The 20,420-nt window shown below is 37.1% G+C and overlaps 1 protein-coding gene across 2 annotated transcripts in view; it reads right to left on the reverse strand.

Moving 5' to 3' along the window:
• Nucleotides 1-3,611: 3,611 nt before the first annotated feature.
• The window catches only part of PIGK (phosphatidylinositol glycan anchor biosynthesis class K), a 145,100-nt gene continuing 128,291 nt past the window's right edge, over nt 3,612-20,420 (reverse strand). For both annotated transcript variants that reach the window (XM_049875622.1, XM_049875621.1), the window contains one exon: nt 3,612-7,118. In XM_049875622.1, the coding sequence (XP_049731579.1) occupies nt 7,016-7,118 (103 nt within the window). In that variant the 3' untranslated portion in view covers nt 3,612-7,015. The remainder of the gene's footprint in view (nt 7,119-20,420) is intronic.

Here is a 20,420-nt window from a genome sequence, read left to right on the forward strand (position 1 = left end):
CATTCAGAAGGGAACATAGAATTCTGAGAGTTTTTAAAATGCGCAAGACTTGAGCATCTTATAAAATGCAAAGAAAAGCACATTTATACAAAGGGAGATAGAAAGATGAGGTGATTTGTGAACAAGGTCCCAGAAGAAGGGATGTAATCAAAAATTCAAAGTGGAAAATCCCTACTTCAATCTCTGAGACCAGAAGAGTGGAGAGTAGGAGAGGAGTAGGAGGAAACAGGTAAACTTGTAGGAGGTAGAGCAGGAGGTTTAGCTGGTTACTCTCTTTCAATTTAATTTTCAGATTATAAGGCAAAACCTTCTGATGACAGAAAGGTCTGAGTTGGTGGAACAGGAGAATTGAAGAAAAGTTACAACTTTGAAGGAGCAGTAGTGGGAAATGGAGAAAGGAATAGAGGAATCTGATCTGGTTGCCTTTAAATCCTAATTCAGTTAAATTTCACTTCCTCCTCCCTGTCTTGTCTGCCAGTTCAGCTGACGACAAATATTAATAACAGTTACATAGCAATTAAATATAGAAATTTGGCTGTCAATGATGTATAGATAATAGCAGAAATGACAGGTGGGGATGAAAATGTCCAAGACTGAGAAATTGATACCTTTGAATTATGGTGTTGGCAAAGAATATTGAATATACCATGGACTGCCAAAAGAATGAACAAATCTGTCTTGGAAGAAGTACAACCAGAATGCTCCTTAGAAGCAAGGATGGTAAGACTTCATCTTACATACCTTGGACAAGTTATTTGAAGGGACCAGTCCCTGGAGAAGGGCATCATGCTTGGTAAAGCAGAAGGTCAGTGCAAAATAGGAAGACCCTCAAAGAGATGGATTGACACAGTGGATGCAGACCCTCAAAGAGATGGATTGACACAGTGGATGCAACGATGGGCTCAAACATAGCAGCGATTTTGAGGATGGTGCAGGATGGGGCAGTGTTTCATTCCATTGTACATAGGATCACTATGAGTCAGAATCAACTCGATGGCACCTAACAACAATAGCAATTAATATGTAAGTTACTCTTAAAAATCTCTACTCTATAGCTCTTAAATTGCATGTCATTTTCTGCCATGTAGTTATTTCATCTTTTCATGTTTGTTTTTCTAGAGTTAATTTGTAACTCTTTAAGAACAACTCATATTTCTTTGTATCCCACATGGCACCTATTGGAGTGGGTAATATATACCAATACTATTTTAGTAACTATTGCTGTACAACAAACCACTCTAAACATAGTGGCATAAAACAATCTTTTCTAGTTATTCTCTCTCATGGTTCTAGGGGTCAACTAGGTGGTTCTCCCTTGGGGGCTCTCATGTGGTTGCAGTCAGGAAACATGTAAAAGCTCCCTCACTGACATGTCTGGAGGTTGATGTTTGCTATTGGCTGGGACTTCAGGTGGGGCTGTTGCCAGAATACATATAAATGGTGTTTTTGTTTGGGTAACTGGGTTCCAAGAGCAAGTGTCCCGAGAGAGAGAGCTCAGTAGATGCTGCATCACCTGTTAAGACCTAGCCTCAGAAGTCATGCAGTATTATTCTGCCACATTCTATTTTTAGAATTAAGTCACTAAGGCCAGCTCATATTCAAGGGAGCGGAGTTGAGACTCCACCTCTTATTGAGAGGAGTGTCAAAGAATCTGCAGATGCCAACCACAGTAAACACTGAACAGATGACTGATTTTAAGCATTTCTTACATTTTAAAAAAGCCTCAGAAGTAGAAAAAAAAACTGAGACTGAGAGTGGTCCAGTCTTAAAAGGTCCAACTGAAGTTGACAATGCTGTCAATTAACCCATGAAATAAGCTACTCAAGGCTGTTTGTTTTACAAGTGTGTGTCTGTAATCTTCTTTTACAATCTCCTTTCAGGAGATAAAATTGAGTTGTTTAGTCCAGGGAGGTGTAGCAGATTTGTGCTTCTCCTACTTTCATGTGCGTATGAATTACCTGGGGATCTTGTTAAAATATAGATTCTGATTCAGGAGGTGTGAGGCTGGGTCCTGAGATTCTGCCTTTCTAGCAAGCACCAAGATGATACTGCTGCTCTACGGACCACACATGGACCACACGGTGAATAGCAAATCAGTTAGAAGAAGGCAGTAAAGGAGTCCCTGGGTGGTGCCAACTGTTAAAGTGCTTGGCTGCTAATGGAAAGGTTGGAGGTTGGAGGTTGGAGCCACCCAGAGGCACGTTAGTTGGAATAAAGGCCTGGTGATCTCCTTCTGAAAAATCAGCTATTAAAAAACCCAGGGAGTGCAGTTCTGCAGTTCTACTCTGACTCAAATAGGGCTGCCTGAGCTGGTATCAACTTGATGGCAACTAGTTAAAGCTAAAGGGTGACTGCCCAGCTCCTGTGATCCCACTCTCCTCTGGGATAAGCGCTAATACGAGCATTATATGCATACATGACCATGACCCTCTGGTACTCTTAAGGTTAATCAATCCTTCCACAGGTCTTTTAGAACTGGAATTAAAGGAAGAGAGTGAGTATCCACTCTCTGGTGGTAGAAGCATGGCTTATGAGGCTCTGGAGCTACCAGCCATGTGAGAACGTCAGTTTCCAGGGAATATGCAGAGAGAAGAGAATCCAGGTAACATTCCACTCCTGTTGAGGCTTAGACCAAACTCCCCTCCCCAAGATTATATGAGATAGGTAGCACAGTGGTTAAAAGCTTGGCTGCTGAAGAAATGCGGCAGTTCAAATCGACTAGCCACTCCTTGGAAACCCTATAGGGCAGTTCTACTTCGTCCCATAGGGTCCTATGAGCCGGAATCGACTCGATGGCCATGGGTTTAATATACATCCAGTCAATTCCCCTCTAGAGCTAAATTTTAGTTTGGTTTTTATCATTTCAAACTAAAACTGTTCTGACTAACATGAGGTTGGGGGAGAAGGGAAAGTAGCCACTGTCTTGGAAGGATAAAGGAGAAATGCAGGATGGATTATTATCCAGATGATCCGGGGCCTGGGGCTGGAGACAGACTGCCGGTTAAAACATGCTGAAGGGTGTGTTTCCAACAAAGTGGTAGATCATGGAGAGAAGACACTTGAAAACTAAGGGTGGGGAAGGTTAAAAAAAAGCGTAAACCTACCTAAATAGGAAAAAAAGATGAAAAGACAGGGAAGAGAGTCTGTACATTGAAATTGTTGAATAGTGTGAAAGCAAAAAGAAACTTTACCCTAAAATGATGTCTGCTGCAAAGATCAGTGTAAGAGTACCAAGGCTAATGTTCCTTAAAGGGTGACCAGCCAGCCTCGGGGTCTGAGTAGATGTTAAAAACAAGAGATTGGTCCTGCCCAACAAGGAACAAAATGTTGAAATTTACCTACGTGCCACGCATTGTGTGATGTGCTTCACATCTGTGACTTTATTTAATGACACTTAAGATAACGTCACTGGTCATGCCAGCTGATCCTGAGACTCTAGCAGTCAGAGCTGGCATTTCCATGGTCAGAAGAGGGAAAACTGAACGTGGGTCAATCACATGACTCCCATCTGGCAGACCCTGTGACTGGGTATGCCTTGGACAAATCTTAAAGTCTCGCAGGTTGCAAGCAACCCAGGTGAAATAAGAATGATCACAACCACCTTCTCATGTTTAAAGTAAGTGCATTTTTAATAACCAGTTTCTTGGTTACACCTCCATCTACAACAATTCTGTTACTCACAGGTCTACACAGTTAATTAAATCAAATATTTCAAACCACATTTCCAAACCAATAAATCTTTAGCATTTAAAAAAAAAAAAAAAAAAGATTGGTTACCACCAAGGTATATTGACTATTAATTGAAAAGCTTTCATCTTTAAGCAGCACACAGTTAACTTTTCAGACAGGTACATGTAGAGCAGCCAGCAACGGAACAGCAATATTGGAGAATCTTTTCTTTGTTGAAAATGCCCACAGGTATGAGATGTGACAATGAAGTAAAGAGACTAATGCCGTAAAGTAAAAATGGCCACTGATCTCATTATTTTATAGCCATACCCTATGGTATATTTATAAAATATTTCTTTCACAAGTTAAACAGTATCTTTTACAGATGGCTTTAATTTTGGTACAATCAACGGAATAAATCTTCTGTTAATACAACATTTGTTGTAAAGATTCTAGAAACACACAATCAAAATTTCAAATTATGATTCCCACTGTAACTGTGACTCCACTATACAATATACATAACGGAAAAAAATGTTACCAACATATACCATAGTAGAAAATACTCAGCAGAAACAAGCTGAGTTATGCTTGCTGTGGGAATCATCGCTTTCAACTAGCTCAGGATATATAAAGATTGAAACCATAAATGCATACATTATTTTATGTATTTAAATCTAATTTTTCTTGGTCCAGTTTATTCAGCTTTGCATCCAAGCTACATTTCCCTTTCATAAACTGCAAATGAATGTCTTTTGTAATTTTAAAATCACATCATTTGGTTTCTTTTTCTCAGGCAGGCTGCCTTTGCCGGATGGCATCATTATACCCTGTCCTTCCCCCAAATGTCAGGATGTGTCTGCTGGGATTCATTTATCTATATTTCTTTTCTCTCTGAAGGACACAGTGGGAACGGAAAAAAAGAATACCAAAGAGAATAAGAATCACACTGAATAGCTTAGAAAGGTAAATAAGTACAACAGAAAGAGGGACACTGTCACTGTTAACTTCCAGCACGTTATCTTCCTAAGCAGAAATAAGAACAATAATGCCACCAAGTATTTACAATTTCCAAAGTGTTTAGTCATAATATTATCTCATCTTTCAACAACACTGTGAAAAGGCAAAAACCCCTTCCCATTGTTCAGCTCTTTATGTCTCAAGTGGAATTAAAATGTGCTTTTATGTTATCATTTAAAGGCTGGACTATTTAATTGTACTTAGAATATTTCCTAAATATACCCACTTAAACCACCTGTAGAGGATTTACTGACTACTGAAGGCAGAATATACATCATGTAAAAAGATTACGGTTCTAAGCTAAACATTTAACTTATTTTAAGCTTTTTGCTTTAAGTATGTACTGAAAATTCAGTAATGAAACAGAGAGAAATAACTGCCCTTTGAAACTCTGCCTGGACAAAATTAATCCTGTTTAATACATCCAGTATTACTTTTCCCAGTCTGGTTTTAACTAAGGAGGGCACCTTCTACAACCTCTGATGAGGAATCCTTTACTTTCCAGCAGTCTTTACTATTGAGATATGTGCCATTATATTCAAAGTAAATTACTTTGGCTCAAGAACAATCATAATTCCTTTACCACTGTAAGTATCTCCATCCCACCATCATGTTCATAATCTTGTGTGTTTGGAGGACGAAACATTAAACCTTTTTGTCTCTTAGCCGTGCAATGATCAAGCTATTCAAATATAACGGTTTTTCTTTCCCCCTTTTCCAGGCACAAAGTTTTTTTCCCCATATAACCGAAAAATGTCCTTCTTCATTTACACAGTACATCAATAAAGACAGCAATTAAAATAAAGATTCGGAGCTAGCAAAAGCCTCAATATCATTTGTTTTAACTTAGGAGACAGCAGAGTTAATCTTCTACCTGGGAAAGTATGACCATTTTGTATGCAATTAAAGGGCAATACACTAAGTGCCAGAAGAAAACCAAATCCTAAAAAATAATAATTTAGGAGATTTTATTATGGAAGAAGAGATGTCGGTTCAATGTTACTAATAATTATAAAACATCTTTGCAATGAATAAAGACAACATGTAAGCTCCTGGATAAAACACAAGACATCAACACTGAACTTTCAGGCTTTTGCCCCCTTGCATGACAAGTTTTGAAAAGAAAGAACGGTATCTGGGGTTGGTCATAAAGCACAATCTCAATACTATTTCCAGCTCTCAGAAAAATGCAAAGATGGCTGAGAGGCTAAAAAAGGAAAAGAAATCAGAGATGGGGATGTAAGCTCTTGCCTTTTGTCAAAGGCCAGAAAGAAGGCTTAGTACCTAATGTGATTCATCAAACATGAGGGCAGGGCCATAAAGGTAAGTTTTCCATACAGGTCATCCATACTATAGGGTTGCTGTCAGAGGAAGTATAGATCCAGCCAGCCAGCAAGGTTTACCTTAAGTAGAATAAAATAAAATCCCTTTTGGTTGTCTTTTTCAAGGTAGAAACTGAAGAGGAGACCAATTCCAGAGAATCATGCTTAGAAATGTAAAATAATGGGGTTTGTTTCTGTTGAGCAGTCAATATTGCAAATTCCAAAATGTCTTAAATTCTCCAGATAAACTGACAGCAAAAACGGTCCTAGAGACTGTCAGTATCACACCTTTGAAACCAATTTTTTATATTATAATTAAAGCTGCAGAATTCTATGAATGACTGACAGTAAAATAGTACACATTCAAGAACAAGCCAAAGGAAAATATTGGGAACAAGTGGTCTAACAGTGGAAGGGTATACAATGAATTACTGTACATTCATATGGTGGATACTATGGAGCTGTTAACATGTTCTTGAAGAGTATCCAAGGTGAGGGAAAAGGTTTACATATTGTAAAATGAAAAGGGAAGTTCCAAAGTGGCATATTCTGAGTGATCTCTATTTTGGAAAAAGAAAAAAAAAAAAAAGTACATAGAAAAAGGATTGAGAGGACATACATGAAAATATTAACAGAAGTTACCTCTAAATGTGAGAGTTTAATGTCTTCACATTTTTTTCTTTTCTAATAAAGGGAGAAAAAAAGGGAGAATTATTTTTAAAAAGAATCAACCAATATATTCTAATATCCTTATTCCTTCCACACACAAAAAAACAGAAAATTGAAATATATTTTTAGTGCTATTAAGCAATCAAATTACAATTTGATTTTTCTTTAAGTTACAAAATCAATAGTACATCCAAATTTACAGTTTCCTTATACTTTTTGCCAATTCACACATGGGCAATATACATAAAAAATAACACATAATGACAGATTTTTATCAAAGGCTGCAGTCTTTTGTTCACTCTTCTTCATAAATCACTGAGTCTAGAAAATGAACTTCATATGCTTGATTCCATATGTTTTGAAGAACACCATGATAATGAGTGCCCACAATCCCAGAATAAAACCCCCAGGTGGATGCCAGTCTTTCGGCTTCGGTTTCTGCAAAACAAGAATGACACGTTAAATACAACAACAGGTAAATAATCCAACAATGAATAAAGCAAATACTGAGGAAATGTGGAAATTTCACTGATGGTGCTTTAAGAGGAAATAATTAATATATTGGCCTAGCAACAATGGTGAAGACTTTAAACAGAGTAAACGATCCCAAGTGGCTTTACGAAGATCGGTCTGTTTACATTTTGTTTCCTCAAGGAGAACTTCCGTGACCACCCTATTCAACCATCTGTCCTCACTCAAGTTATTCAGTAGCTTAACAGTCTTTTCCACCTTAAAATTACATATTCATTAATTTATTGGTTTTATCTGTCTCTCTTGTTAGCTATAGTTCCAGGAGGGCCTTTTCTCCTATTTTGTTCATTGTTTATTCCCAGCACCTACCTGTCACAGGGCCTGGCACATACAAGACACTCACATGTTATACCGAGCAAACAGTGAAAAAACAAATGCCAACTGACTCCATTCATTCATAAATTCAACAAATAATTGTTTTGTGCACAGTGCCTTTGGTCATGTTGCTCCCTTGAGACAGAATACTCCACATCCCTTTCTGCCTATTCAAAACTCACCCAACTCAAATGCTCAGCCCTCCAGATCAACCCAGATGATGTATTTTCTTCTTTGAATTTTCATAGTACTTGATCCATAACTCCCTCTACTGTTACTCTTATCTAGTATTATAACTATCTTTATCACTTATCTTCCTGCAAACTTCCTAGGGGCAAAGTCTGTCTGAATCCATTTAGTATTTCTTTCTCCATTCCTACCCCACAACACTCAGCTAGGTGTCTTCATCTTTCTTTGTTCAGTAAGAAAAGGTATACCAGCCTTTCCCCACATTTCAGCAGCTACATTATGGCCCTGAGATTGGAGGTTTATGACTATGATCTCTTTATGATCTCTACTTAGTGAATTAGTGGCTATGATTGCAAGGACAGTTATGATGATTAGAGAATCAAATTTTAGAAAAGAATAGAGTGAAGGGAAATTGTCATCTGACGTGTTTTAATCACCATGTACACTAGGTCCAAAAAAAAGTTCATAAATCTCTTAGAGGTATCCACATCTTACTGTCTGGTTTTCTCTTATAGAGCCAGGGCACCTAGTCCTCTTAGGTGTTGTTTGCTTTAAACATACATTTACGATTTTGAAAATTAAATAATCAAAAAACAAATTGGGGCATGGTGTGGTATGGTTCAAAGAGCATGAGATTTATAGTCAAAGGATTTGAATTCAAGCCTCGGCTTCAATACAGGCTTCACAGACCTATCTTACCTGCACAAGTCACTTCTTAAAATAGGCATAGTAACACACGCCTTATATGAATGAATGAGTGTAAGATTACTAGAATGATGTGCTTTTTGAAAATTCAGTCTAAAGCTACTCATTCCTACCCAGAAAAGTGATGGTGTGAAACTAGACAACTTTCATTTTGTGTACTATATGTAGTACAAAATAAAGAAAAAGGCATTCCATTATACAGGGATAGGCAGGGCAATATAAAAAGGTAACACAATGATCTAAAACATAAATACATAAGAATTAATCAAGTTAGTCAAGTAATGCAAATTGAGAGCCTCCATAATTTTCAAGTATGTTTTAAATTTAAGCAATTTAATTTATGGAGAAGTATTCTGTAAACTTGTAAATATATGGTTGAATGCTCTGTGAAATTACAAAGCACTACGTATATAAATATAAAATATCCTTACATTTCATAAAAAATTAATAGGGCAATATAATAAGGTGCTAATACAAAATGTTTTATATACTTATGCATTTATCAGGTTTGAGGGAATAATATTTGAAAAAAATCTGATTTTTGTTAACTGAATTATTTTAATTTGTACAGCTTTCATCAATTCCAAATTCACTTGTACAACTAAAAGAAGAGAACTCCATCTGAATATTTTAATTTGGATTATAATCCTAGAGTATTAGGAACTTTTAATAAAATGTTTAATATGAACTTAAATGACAATATTGTTTACAGTGGTTGCCTCTCACCATCACTCCCCTGCCAACTCTCATGTTCTACCACTCCTTCCAGAAAACCCCCAAACAGAAAAAAAAATATTAAAACTAATTTTCCTCATGTTACTTCCCACTAAAATGTGTACAATGGCTTCTGATTACATGTGATGATGATGATGATATAAAAGTCCTTGGTCTCTAATATCTTGCACAACAACTTCAGTGGTTCTCAAACCACTTCAGATGGCAGATCTTCTGGAAGGCACAGTGCTCTTTGTGCAAAACTGAAAAATCTTAATTTCAGCAGGCAATCTATAATAATTAAGCACAGTTATATTAAAGGAGCCATGGTGGCACAGTGGTTAAAGCAACAGACTGCTAACTGTAAAGGCCTGTGGTTTGAAATCACCAGCGGCTCTATGGGAGAAAGATGTGGCAGTCTCCTTCCATAGAGATTTACAGCCTTGGAAACCCTAAGGGGTTGTTATGAGTCAGAGTGGACTCGATGGCAGTGGGTTATATTAAAGAAAGAGCTACAGCTGTTAACCAAAAGGTCGGCAGTTGGAATCCACTAGACGCTCCTTGGAAACTCTATGGGGCAGTTCTACTCTGTCCTATAGGGTCCCTATGAGTTGGAATCGACTCGAGGGCAGTGCATTTGGCATTTTTTTTTTTTTAATGTGAACATCACAAGGATGGGTCGATGAAAAAAAAAAGCAAGTGAACTAAAAATGACTGACTACTACTAAGTTTTTGTCCTGTTTATTTTCTACTATTCAAAAAGTTGGTAATTCATGCCAAAAGATTAAAAAAGCTTAAGACCATTAAATTATTTTTCTATGAACTAAAAAAAGATAACCATTATTCCTAATTAATGGAAGAACACCTTTATACAATGGCCTGGAGATGTTCCCTGGGAACCCAGTTTAAAAGCACTGACCTAATTAGAGACAAGATTCTGATTTTCCCCCAAAACTAGGAGTCTCTAATTTACATGGTATTTGAAAAGTCATACACAAACATACACACACTTAGACTGTTGTTGTTAGTTGCCATCAAGTTGATTCTGCTCATAGTGACCCCATGTGTGCAGAGTAGAACTGCAGTCCACAGGGTTTCAAGGCTGTGACCTGTCAGAAGCAGATCGCCTGGCCTATTTCCTAAGGGCCTCTGAGTGGATTCAAACCGCCAAACTTTTGTCTTACTAATGTAGAGAAGTAAATAAATATTTTCAAAATCTGGCATTAATATAGGCTACAACACATCATAAAAATCAAATTAATAAATTTCAGTGCTAAAGGGGTTCGGCAGGTGTTTAAACCAAATCTTTTTTTTTTTTTTTAAAAACGTAATTTAAGTTCTATGGTTCAACAGAGATTATTAAAATCATGATCAGGTAGTTAATATTGAATTTTATTTTTACAGCTGTAGAAACTCTACTTTCTAAATAGATGGATTCTTCAAGGTTGTAATTTTGCCATTAGATCTTAAATTTAGCAATCGGAAAGTTGCCAGATATAAGACAACTAAGAGAGAAAACGGCTTCCTCGGAAGTAACTATCATTTCACCAAAGGCTGAAGAATTGGTACTGGAAGCTATTTTTATTCCAAAGGCTGGTTTGGAGAATTCTGGAGGCATTGCTTCCTGGCCCTTCAGTGTCCCACATCTAGACTGCTGACGCCCAGGAGAGGACTAGAAAGAAAATAAAAGTGCTAGAGCTGTGGTACCCCAACAGCAAACTTCAAAAGTAGTAATGAGGAGCTAAGAAACGTGTTATAATTCCAAAATCATAACGGCATGGTACAATTATTCATATTAAAAACTGCACAGGCTAACAAAAGCACTAAATCTTAGCCCTTTAAAACTGCTTTTTTGCAGTTGCTTTGATTTTTTATCTTACGTTGATTACATATTTTTGATTAACAAAAAATGGAAAATTATTAACGAATGCACTTGGGACTCAGTCTTATGTGGCATCTGACTAGAATCCCCCAGCGGAGCCTCTTTCATCTTCTCATGAGAATGCTCACAAAAACACGGAAAAAATGACCGGACACACTTATCAAAATTAAGTTAAGCACTTATGAAAAGCCTCAGATATTTTCACTACCTGGAAGTCCTGGAAACCAAGTCTAGAAACGTATTAATGGGGGGGCAGATTTCTGATTGGTACACACCCAGGCACCATGTGCTTTGCTCTATGAAACACAGTAATTCTGTCAGCTAAGAAAGGGACTTTAACCATCTACATTTTTCTGTCTGCTGTTTAAGAGATACAGTGTTTATTTGTAGGATGGCTTTATGAGGCAGCCAAAGTAGTGTAGCTCATCCTCACCTCCCCAACACCACACCTGTTTATAAAAAAAGGATACATGTCTTTAAATACAATTCCCAGTAAGCAACATGTTGGGAGGTAGAGGGGCAATGACAGTGGTTCACTGCATCCTAGAAGGTTCAATATCCACATGAAAAGCTCTGAGGAAAAGAGAAAATACAAGGGAAATCCTATTTGTAAGTCTGTATTAAGACATACAATTTTTCCATATACTTTGCCTTTTTAAAGTACTGGAAAAGCAAGAATACATGTTAGCAGATGATCCTAGCTTAGTTCGGCAGAACCACATTTGATGACTGCCTTACGACACTGGCAACTGAAATAATCTATTCTTCAGACACAGATTTGATATGACATTCAAACCCAAGTGGATAGCGAGAAGCACTGCCTTCTGTCTGAGTTAAAAGGAAACCACCAAGATGAGGTCTATGAGTAAAAACATTTCCACATATGATAAAGAAATATCATCCCAAAATGCAAAGAACATCTCTCTGAATAAAATTTAATAAGGAATCATAAAACTTAGAGAAGTTTTACTTGGCATGAACTCCAATAAAGATGCCCAAGAAACCAAAAATTTTTCAAAAATAGCATAAAAAGAAAACAATACAAGATACAAAGACAACAGGATGAGATAAAAAGAGGCTGAGTGACATAAGTTTGTAGTAGCAAAAGTGAAGTTCACACTGATGAGGATGATAGTGTCCTAAGCGCATCTCTGAGTCATTCATTCAACCTTTACAGATTGATGGGAAAATGGCCCAATTCTCCATTTTTCCATGTCCATATTTTTTGCAAGGTGGCTTTGTAGCAGCCCTCATCTCAAGAGCTGAACTCTATATCCCCAACCCTTGAATCAGCTGGCCTTGTGATTTCTTTTGCCAACAAAATGCAGCACAGGTAACAGTGTCCCAGTTCCAAGCCTAGCCTCAAGAGGCTTTGCCCTCTTCTACTCTTTCTCAGACCTCTGCCACCACCATGAGAAACAGCTTAGACTAGTCTTCTAGAGGAAGAGACACCATGTAGAGAACAGCTGAGGTGCCCTAGCCAACAACCAGTCAAATCCCTGAACAGAGTAGCTCAAGTTGACCACAGACCCATGAGGTAGCCCAGGTAAGAACAGAAGAACTGCCCAGCTAAGCTCTGCCTAAACTGTCAACCTACAGAGTTATCACCTAAATAAGTGGCTGATATTTTAAGCCAAGTTTGGGAGTGCTTTGCTATACATCAAAAGCTATGGAATACTTCCAGCAAAGTAACAGTTAATGTGGAAGGGAAAACCCTGATCCTTCTCTGTAATAATAGAAAAAGTTTCTATCTACATACAGGTAGCTTCAGGTTTCTACAACAATGGCAAAAATAAGAACAGCATAGAGGGCAACTAATCAACCCCTTCTCCACCATTACTCATGAAGTTTGCTGAGGTGGGGGAGGCCCATCAAGATAATCCCCTGACTCTCCTAGAATGAGAAATCCAACCCCCTTACCAAGCCTGAGGTAAAGTCCACAAAATAAGGATTTCTACAACCACCTGTCTCACTTGAATGGTATTCACCTCTGGACTCTGATGTACCCATCTTGGGAAAATATCTGCTATACTGTCTTCAGAGGTAAATCTCATGAACGTTCTTTGCCAAACCCCTCAATTTAAAGGAGCTGCAGTACTTCTCACCTCTACCTCTCCCCTACAGTATTTCTGGAAAGAGACTCTCTGGAGGAAGTAGGATTATGGGTGGTTTTTAATCTCTTCTCTATACTTATCTATACTTTGAAAAATATGTTTTCTACAATGGGTATATATTTTAATTATAATGTTTGGGGAGAGGGAGAGTGTACAGAGAAACAGTGTATTAAAAGACTCCACCCAGAAGAATCTTCATATGTTCACCTTTTCCAATTAGGGGATGCACTACAATTATACGGGGCCCCGGTGGCACAGTGGTTAAGAGCTATGGTATGCTATGGATGCTAACCAAAAAGGTCGGTAGTTCAAATCCACCAGCCACTCCTTGGGAACCCTATGGAACAGTTCTACTCTGTCCTATAGGGTTACTATGAGTCGGAATTGACTCCATGTCAATGGTTTTTTTTTCTGTTTTACAATTGTATTGTTTAGTACTTGATATTCCACTTTAAGAAAATGTAACATGAATAGCATGACAGCAACATAATATAATAAAGTGCTTCTCTGGTATGTATTTAATGATCTTGCTGCTGTATAACAACATTGTTATTTTTAAAACAACTATAGGTAACATTTCAGACATTCTACAACGATTTTACTCACAATCAAATGACAGATTGGTATAATTATTACATTTTGTAGTACAGCCGTATTTGAAGTAAGTTCATATTAAAGTATACCTTATAATTTCATTTGTGTTCATATTAGACCTCATAAAATGCCTGATGTTATATAGTTAAGGTACTCTATGGACTGCTATTAAATACAATCCTCTTTTTTTTTTTTTTTTTTTTAACTTTCACAATAACAGCTATAATATCAAGGTGAAAAGCACACATCAAACATCACAATGTGTCATGAGCAAACACTTAAAAGCTTAAGGGCTACCTATCATTGAAATGCCTAATATTTCAAATTAAAAAAGATAGGTAGCTAAGCAACACTGCACTTCCAACTGTGAACAGTACTCAGTCTCCCCCTTCATGTTGCTAGGAGAACATTACCATACAAATTCAAAATAGTTAAGAGTGCATAGATCTAACTATTAAAATTGTGTAAAAAGAGGAAACTGGGAATTTTCAAAATTGTCCATCTTTATTGGGAAGTAAAGGGAAAATTTCCAAGGTTTCAATAAAGGTAAAGAAAAAAAATTACAAAATATATCTACTAAGGTTACAGCTATAATTAGCTTAGACAATAGCTTTTCATTTTCAACTATTTAATAAGTAGTAGTTTATTAGTATTTCCAGTCCAACTACATACTCTATGGAAGACATAATCTGTACTCTTCCAATTATATTAACATTATAAATCAAACTGTGGTAGGAAGAATTCTAAAACAGAACCCAAGAATCTCTCTTTTTTGGCTTACATATCTCATGTAACCTTGGGTGTAGACTGGCATGTGAACGTGATGGGATATCATCCCATGATTAGGTTATATTATATGGCAAAGGTGAAGGGATTCTGCAGATGTAAGTAAGGTCCCTAATCAGTTGACTTTCAGTTAATCAAAAGGATTACTCTGGGTGAGTCTGACCTAATCAAGTGATCCCTTTAAAGAGGGTTTAGAGACAGTAGGCATCAGAGAGATCAGAAGCAGTAGAGATGCTTTCCTTTTGGCCTTAAATAATCAAACTGCCACGTTGTAGAGATGACCACATGACAGGGAATCGTGGGCAGCCTCCAGGATTGAGGGCCTCAGTCACATAACCACAGGAACTGAATTCTGCCAACAATCAATAAGCTTAGAAGAGGATCCCGAGCCTCAGATGAGAATGCAGCTTTGGTCGACATCTCAAACAAAGCCTTGTGAGATCCTCAGCAGAGGAACTACCTAAGTCATGCCCAGACTCCCAATCCGTGGAAACTGTAATTCACAAATAAGACTGTCAAACTTGGACGAATAAGCAATACATTAACAGAAAATTAAACCATTCATTAAATCTGACACCTGTTTCTTGGGTGGAAGAACCAATTAAGATATTAACTTTATGTTGAAAAAAGAAAAGAGAATTAAATAGTCTACTGTAATTCTTCCTACATTTCCATGGCTATTTATCCCCTAAGACCCAACTCAAATATCAGCTCCTTGGTGAAGCCTGTACACATACCCAAGCAAGAATTCATTTCTTCTTTGGGGACTAATGATACTTGGTTTATATATTATACTATAGTTAATTTATAGGTAAGATTGTATACTTTAATCTCTTTGTGATATCTTATCAATCTCTGAAACTTATCAAGGTCTCATAAGCCTTGAATACAATAAATAAATCAAGCTGTGCTAATTATATATTATTTTCTTCTTGAAAATAGCAAATAAGAAATACCAAATGTTAAATACCAATTTATTAGCTTATGCTCTTGGTTTTATGACTTGAGAAAAAATTAATAATGCTATTAATCAAATAACACCATCTATTTTAAGAATTCATAGTGTGATATCATAGGTTAAAAAATTATTCAAAATGTGTAAAACAATTTGAAGTTTGAAATAATGAATCTAGCTTTTAGTTCTTAACTAAGAGAAATTATTCCCTCATTATTATTTCAAATAAATAATAAAGGTTCATTTGTCAATAGTATTTATCAATGTCTGTTAAGAGATAATCAGAGTTCTGTTTTCACCTATGATTAAATGCTACAGAAACTATCTGCCAGTTCTGAACAACTGGAAAACCAGGCAAAAGATACGGAACAAGAGTTTTCAGACTTTGTATAAGTTACGGCACAGTATTCTGATTCCTGAGAAAAACAGAAACACATGAGATGATTCCTTTAACTGTTCAAAGCTTATTGCCTGGAAACAGTCTCCAAGTCACAGCACAAGGAGGGAGACCCAAACAGAGCTTGGCAGTCTTGCCAGGTTGAGAAGACACAGATTAGAATTCAGGGAGAGTTGCTGTTGTTGTTAGGTGCTGTCATGTTGTTTTCAACTCATAACGACCTCAGTGACAGAGCAGAACTGCCCCATAGGGTTTTCTTGGCTATAATCTTTACAGAAGCAGACCACTAAGCCTTTCTCCCACAGAGCTGCTTGATGAGTTTGAACTGCCAACCTTTCAGTTAGCAGCCTACCCCTTCACTGTTTGCTCAACCAGGGCTCCTTTAGGGAGGTTTAGGCAGCAGAATTTACAGGGAAGAATACTAGAGTGAAGGGAACTACACAGACATAGAGCTCTAGAGAATGCAAGACGGCCCCTCTGAATTTTGGGTAGAATTTTATGTGTGCATGCATGTCAAGAAACTAACTGCAGCTGGTAAAACAAAACAAACAAACAAGCCCCAAACACTGAAAGCAACAAGTAAAACAATTGCCAGTGCTCATTCAGCACTGGGAATAGCTCATGTTTACATTTACTGAAGTGGAAAGACCTTGTAATATGTAGGGCATCAGTCAGAGCTTAGTAGTGGGGTTAAATCAGAGACAGTTGGACTATCTCAGAAAAAAGACTGCTTGAGTCTGCTAACAAAACTTAACAACAATCCTGTTTTTTACAAGTTTTATTAGAACCCTCCCCCTCCCATTAATTTACAACATTGTCTGTTGCTACTTTCATACTATACCAAGTGTTGAGTAGTTGCAACAAATACCACATGGCCCTCGGGCCTAAAATATTTACTATGGTGCCCTTTAAGAAAAAGTTTGTAGATCTCTGTTACAGAAGAATAAAGAATGACTGAAGATGTGTTGTCAGAAACAGTGGAGGCCAGAAGACAATGGAAAAACATTTTAAAGTACTAAAAGAAAACAGTTTTAAAATTCTAGGGTAAACGTACCAAGTGAAAGTAACTTTCAAAGATGAATGTGAAATAAAACACTTTCAGAAAAAACAAACCTTTGAGGATTCAACATCAGCAGACTATAAGAAATGTTACAGGAAGTTCTTCAAGCAGAAGGAGAATTATACCAGATGGAAATGTAGACTTATATAAAAAAGGAGGACAGTAAGAAATAGAAATTAGATGGATAGATATAAAAATATTTTCCTCATTTAAAAATTTCTTTAAAATATAATTGTTTAAAACAAAAATGATAATAATGTACTGGGTCCATAACAAATGTGGAATCAAGATATATGACAACAACAGCACATATGATGAGAGGGAGGAATTAGGAATATATTATTGCAAGGTTCTCGTGTTTACTTGAAATGATATTATGCATACCGTGATGAATTAAAGATGTATACTGTAAACGCTAACACAATAATAACAAAGTGGATACACTAATAAACCAATGTTGTTGTGGGCTGTCAAGTCAATTCTGGCTCATAACGACCCTATATGACAGAGTAGAACTGCTCCATAAGGCTTCCCAGGCTGTAATCTACAGCAGCAGATGACTAGGTCTTTCCTCCCGTGGAGTAGCTGGTGGGTTTGAACCACTGATCTCTCAGTTAGCAGCCAAGCACTTAACCATTGTACCACCAGGGCTCCTTGATAAAAACTAATAGTGGAAATAAACAGACTTATACAAAATATTCAGTCAAGGGAAAAAAAAGCAGGAAAGGAGGAAAACAGAACAAATGAGGCAAACAGAAAACAAATAGCAATATTTTATAGATTTAAATCCAAACATATAAATAAATATATTAAGTGAAAAGGATCTAAAAAGTTCAATTAAAAGGCAGAGAGTACCAGGTTGAATAAAAACATAAGAGCCAATCATTTGCTGTCTGTAACAAACTTACTTTAAATGTAAGCCACCAAATAGTTAAAAGTAAACAAACAAACAACAACAAAAAAACATGCCAAGGGAAAAAAATATTTGGGCAAGCTATCTTAATATCAGTCAGGTCAGACAAAGTAGACTTCAAAACAAGGGATATTACTAGGGATAAAAAGGAACTTCTCATGATGATAGAAGGGATCAGTGCATCATGAAGACATAATTTGAAGTATGTGCGTACTTAATAACAGAGCTACAAAAACAGAGCAAAAACTGATAGGTAAAATTATAATTGCAAGTTTTCAACATATTCTCAGAATTGACAGAACAAGTAAACAAAAAATCAGTAAAGATACAGGATAAAACTTTATCAAGTTGTTGATACCAATTTCATTCTACTCCCCAACAACAGAATGTAAAATTTCTACAGGTACACATGTAACGATCACCAAAACTCAAAACCAAACCCACTGCCATGGAGTCGATTCTGATTCATGGAGACCCCATGTGTTACAGAACAAAACTGTTCCACAGGGTTTTCTTGACTGTAATCTTAATGGAAACAGATAGCCAGGCCTTTCTTCCATGTATTGCTGGGTGGGTTCAAACTACCAACCTTCAGGTTAGCAATGGAGCATAAACCATTTGCACCACCTAGATAAACAAAATTAAGGTCTCTCACGCAAGCCCCAATAAATTTAAAAGATCTGAAATCACACAACATCTCTCTAACCATAGTGGTAATAAACTAGAAATCAGTAATAGAAAAAATACTTGGAAAATCCCACAAATACTTGGAAATTAAGCAACACACTTCTAAATAACCCACGGGTTAAAGAAGAAATCACAAGAGAAATTGGAAAATATTTTGAGATGAATGAAAATGAAAGCGTTTTATATTCAACTTTGGTGAGTAGCATCTGGGGTCTTAAAAGCTTGCAAGTGGCCATCTAAGATACAACTACTGGTCCTATCCCATTTGGAGCATAGGAGAATGAAGAAAACCAAAGACAGAAGGAAAATACTAGTCCAAAGGATTAACAGACAACATGAGCCACAGCCTCCACCAACCTGAGTCCAGAAGAGCTAGATGGTGCCCAGTTACCACCTCCAACCGCTCTGACAGGGATCATGACAGAGGGTTCCAGACAGGGGGGAGAAAAATGTAGAACAAAATTCAAATTCACAAAAAAAGACCAGACTTACTGGTCTGACAGAGACTGAAGGAACCTTTGAGACTACGGCCCCCAGAAACCCTGCTAACTCAGAACTGAAGGCATTCCCAAAGTTTACCTTTTGGCCAAAGATTAGACAGGCCTATAAAACAAACAATAACACACATGAGGAATGTGTTTTTTAGTTCAATCAAGTCTACCAGACCAAGTGGGCAACACCTGCCCAAAAGCATAGATGAGAAAGCAGGATGGGACAGGAAAACTGGACGAGTGGATATGGGGAACCCAGGGTGGAAAGGGGGAGAATGCTGACATATTGTGGGGATTGCAACCAATGTCACAAAACAATTTGTGTATAAATTTTTGAATGAGAAACTAATTTCCACTGTAAACTTCCACCTAAAGCACATTAAAAAAAAAAAAAAAAAGGAATAACTGTATGGGAATAAATTTGACAACTTATGCCTTGAAAGATTCAAACTACCATCTTATCTAAATTTGAAAACAGGAGAGACTCAGTATAGAAAAAGGAAAGGATTTTGCAGTCAGATCTAAGAGAGATCTATACTAATAAGAACACCTAGGGAAGAACTCAAGAGAGTCAAGCAGAAATTAACCAAAAAGTACTTCTGTCTAACACTTTTTAAATGTTTATCATACACCATGCATTATCCTAAGAGTTTTAAATTTGTTAATGCACTGCCTTTGAGGTAGATAATATTATTACCTTATTTTACAAATGGGGAATATTAACAGTTGAGACAAAAACTACAACCACTACTCAATCATGATTACCATTTATGGAGTGCTGACTGAAAGCTCAACAGTAATGCCTTCATATGTACTATTTGATTTGATCCTTACAATAGTACTGCGACAGAATTATTATTACCTTATTTTAAATATGAGAACATTGATTGAGTAACCTGACTAGTCATATGGTAGGAGCTTTAGTAAGTGGTTTTGTGGGGTTTGAAAAGTGGTTTTGATTCCAAAGTCTGTGCTCTTAACCACTGTCATGGATTAATTATGTTCCTCGAAAATGTGTGTAACCTTGGCTAGTCCATGATTCTCAGTATTGCTACTGTCCACCAAGTCATCAGGCTTGATTTTCCTATGTGTTACAAATTCTACCTCTGATATTAATGAGGTGGGATTAGAGGCAGTTATGTTAATGATGCAGACTCCATCTATAAGATTAGGTTTTGTCTAAAGCCAATCTCTTTTGAGATATAAAAGAGAGAAGCTAGCAGAGAGACAGGGGGACCTCATACCACCAAGAAACAAGAGCCAGGAGAATAGTTTGTACTTTGGACCCAGGATCCCTGCGCTGACAAGCTCCTCGACCAGAGAGGATTGATGACAAGGATCTTCCCCCAGAACTGACAACAAGAGAAAGCCTTCCCCTGGAGCTGGCACCCTAAATTTGGTCTTCAA

Source organism: Elephas maximus, chromosome 3 (genome assembly GCF_024166365.1).
Source record: "Elephas maximus indicus isolate mEleMax1 chromosome 3, mEleMax1 primary haplotype, whole genome shotgun sequence".
Taxonomy (NCBI): Eukaryota; Metazoa; Chordata; class Mammalia; order Proboscidea; family Elephantidae; genus Elephas; species Elephas maximus.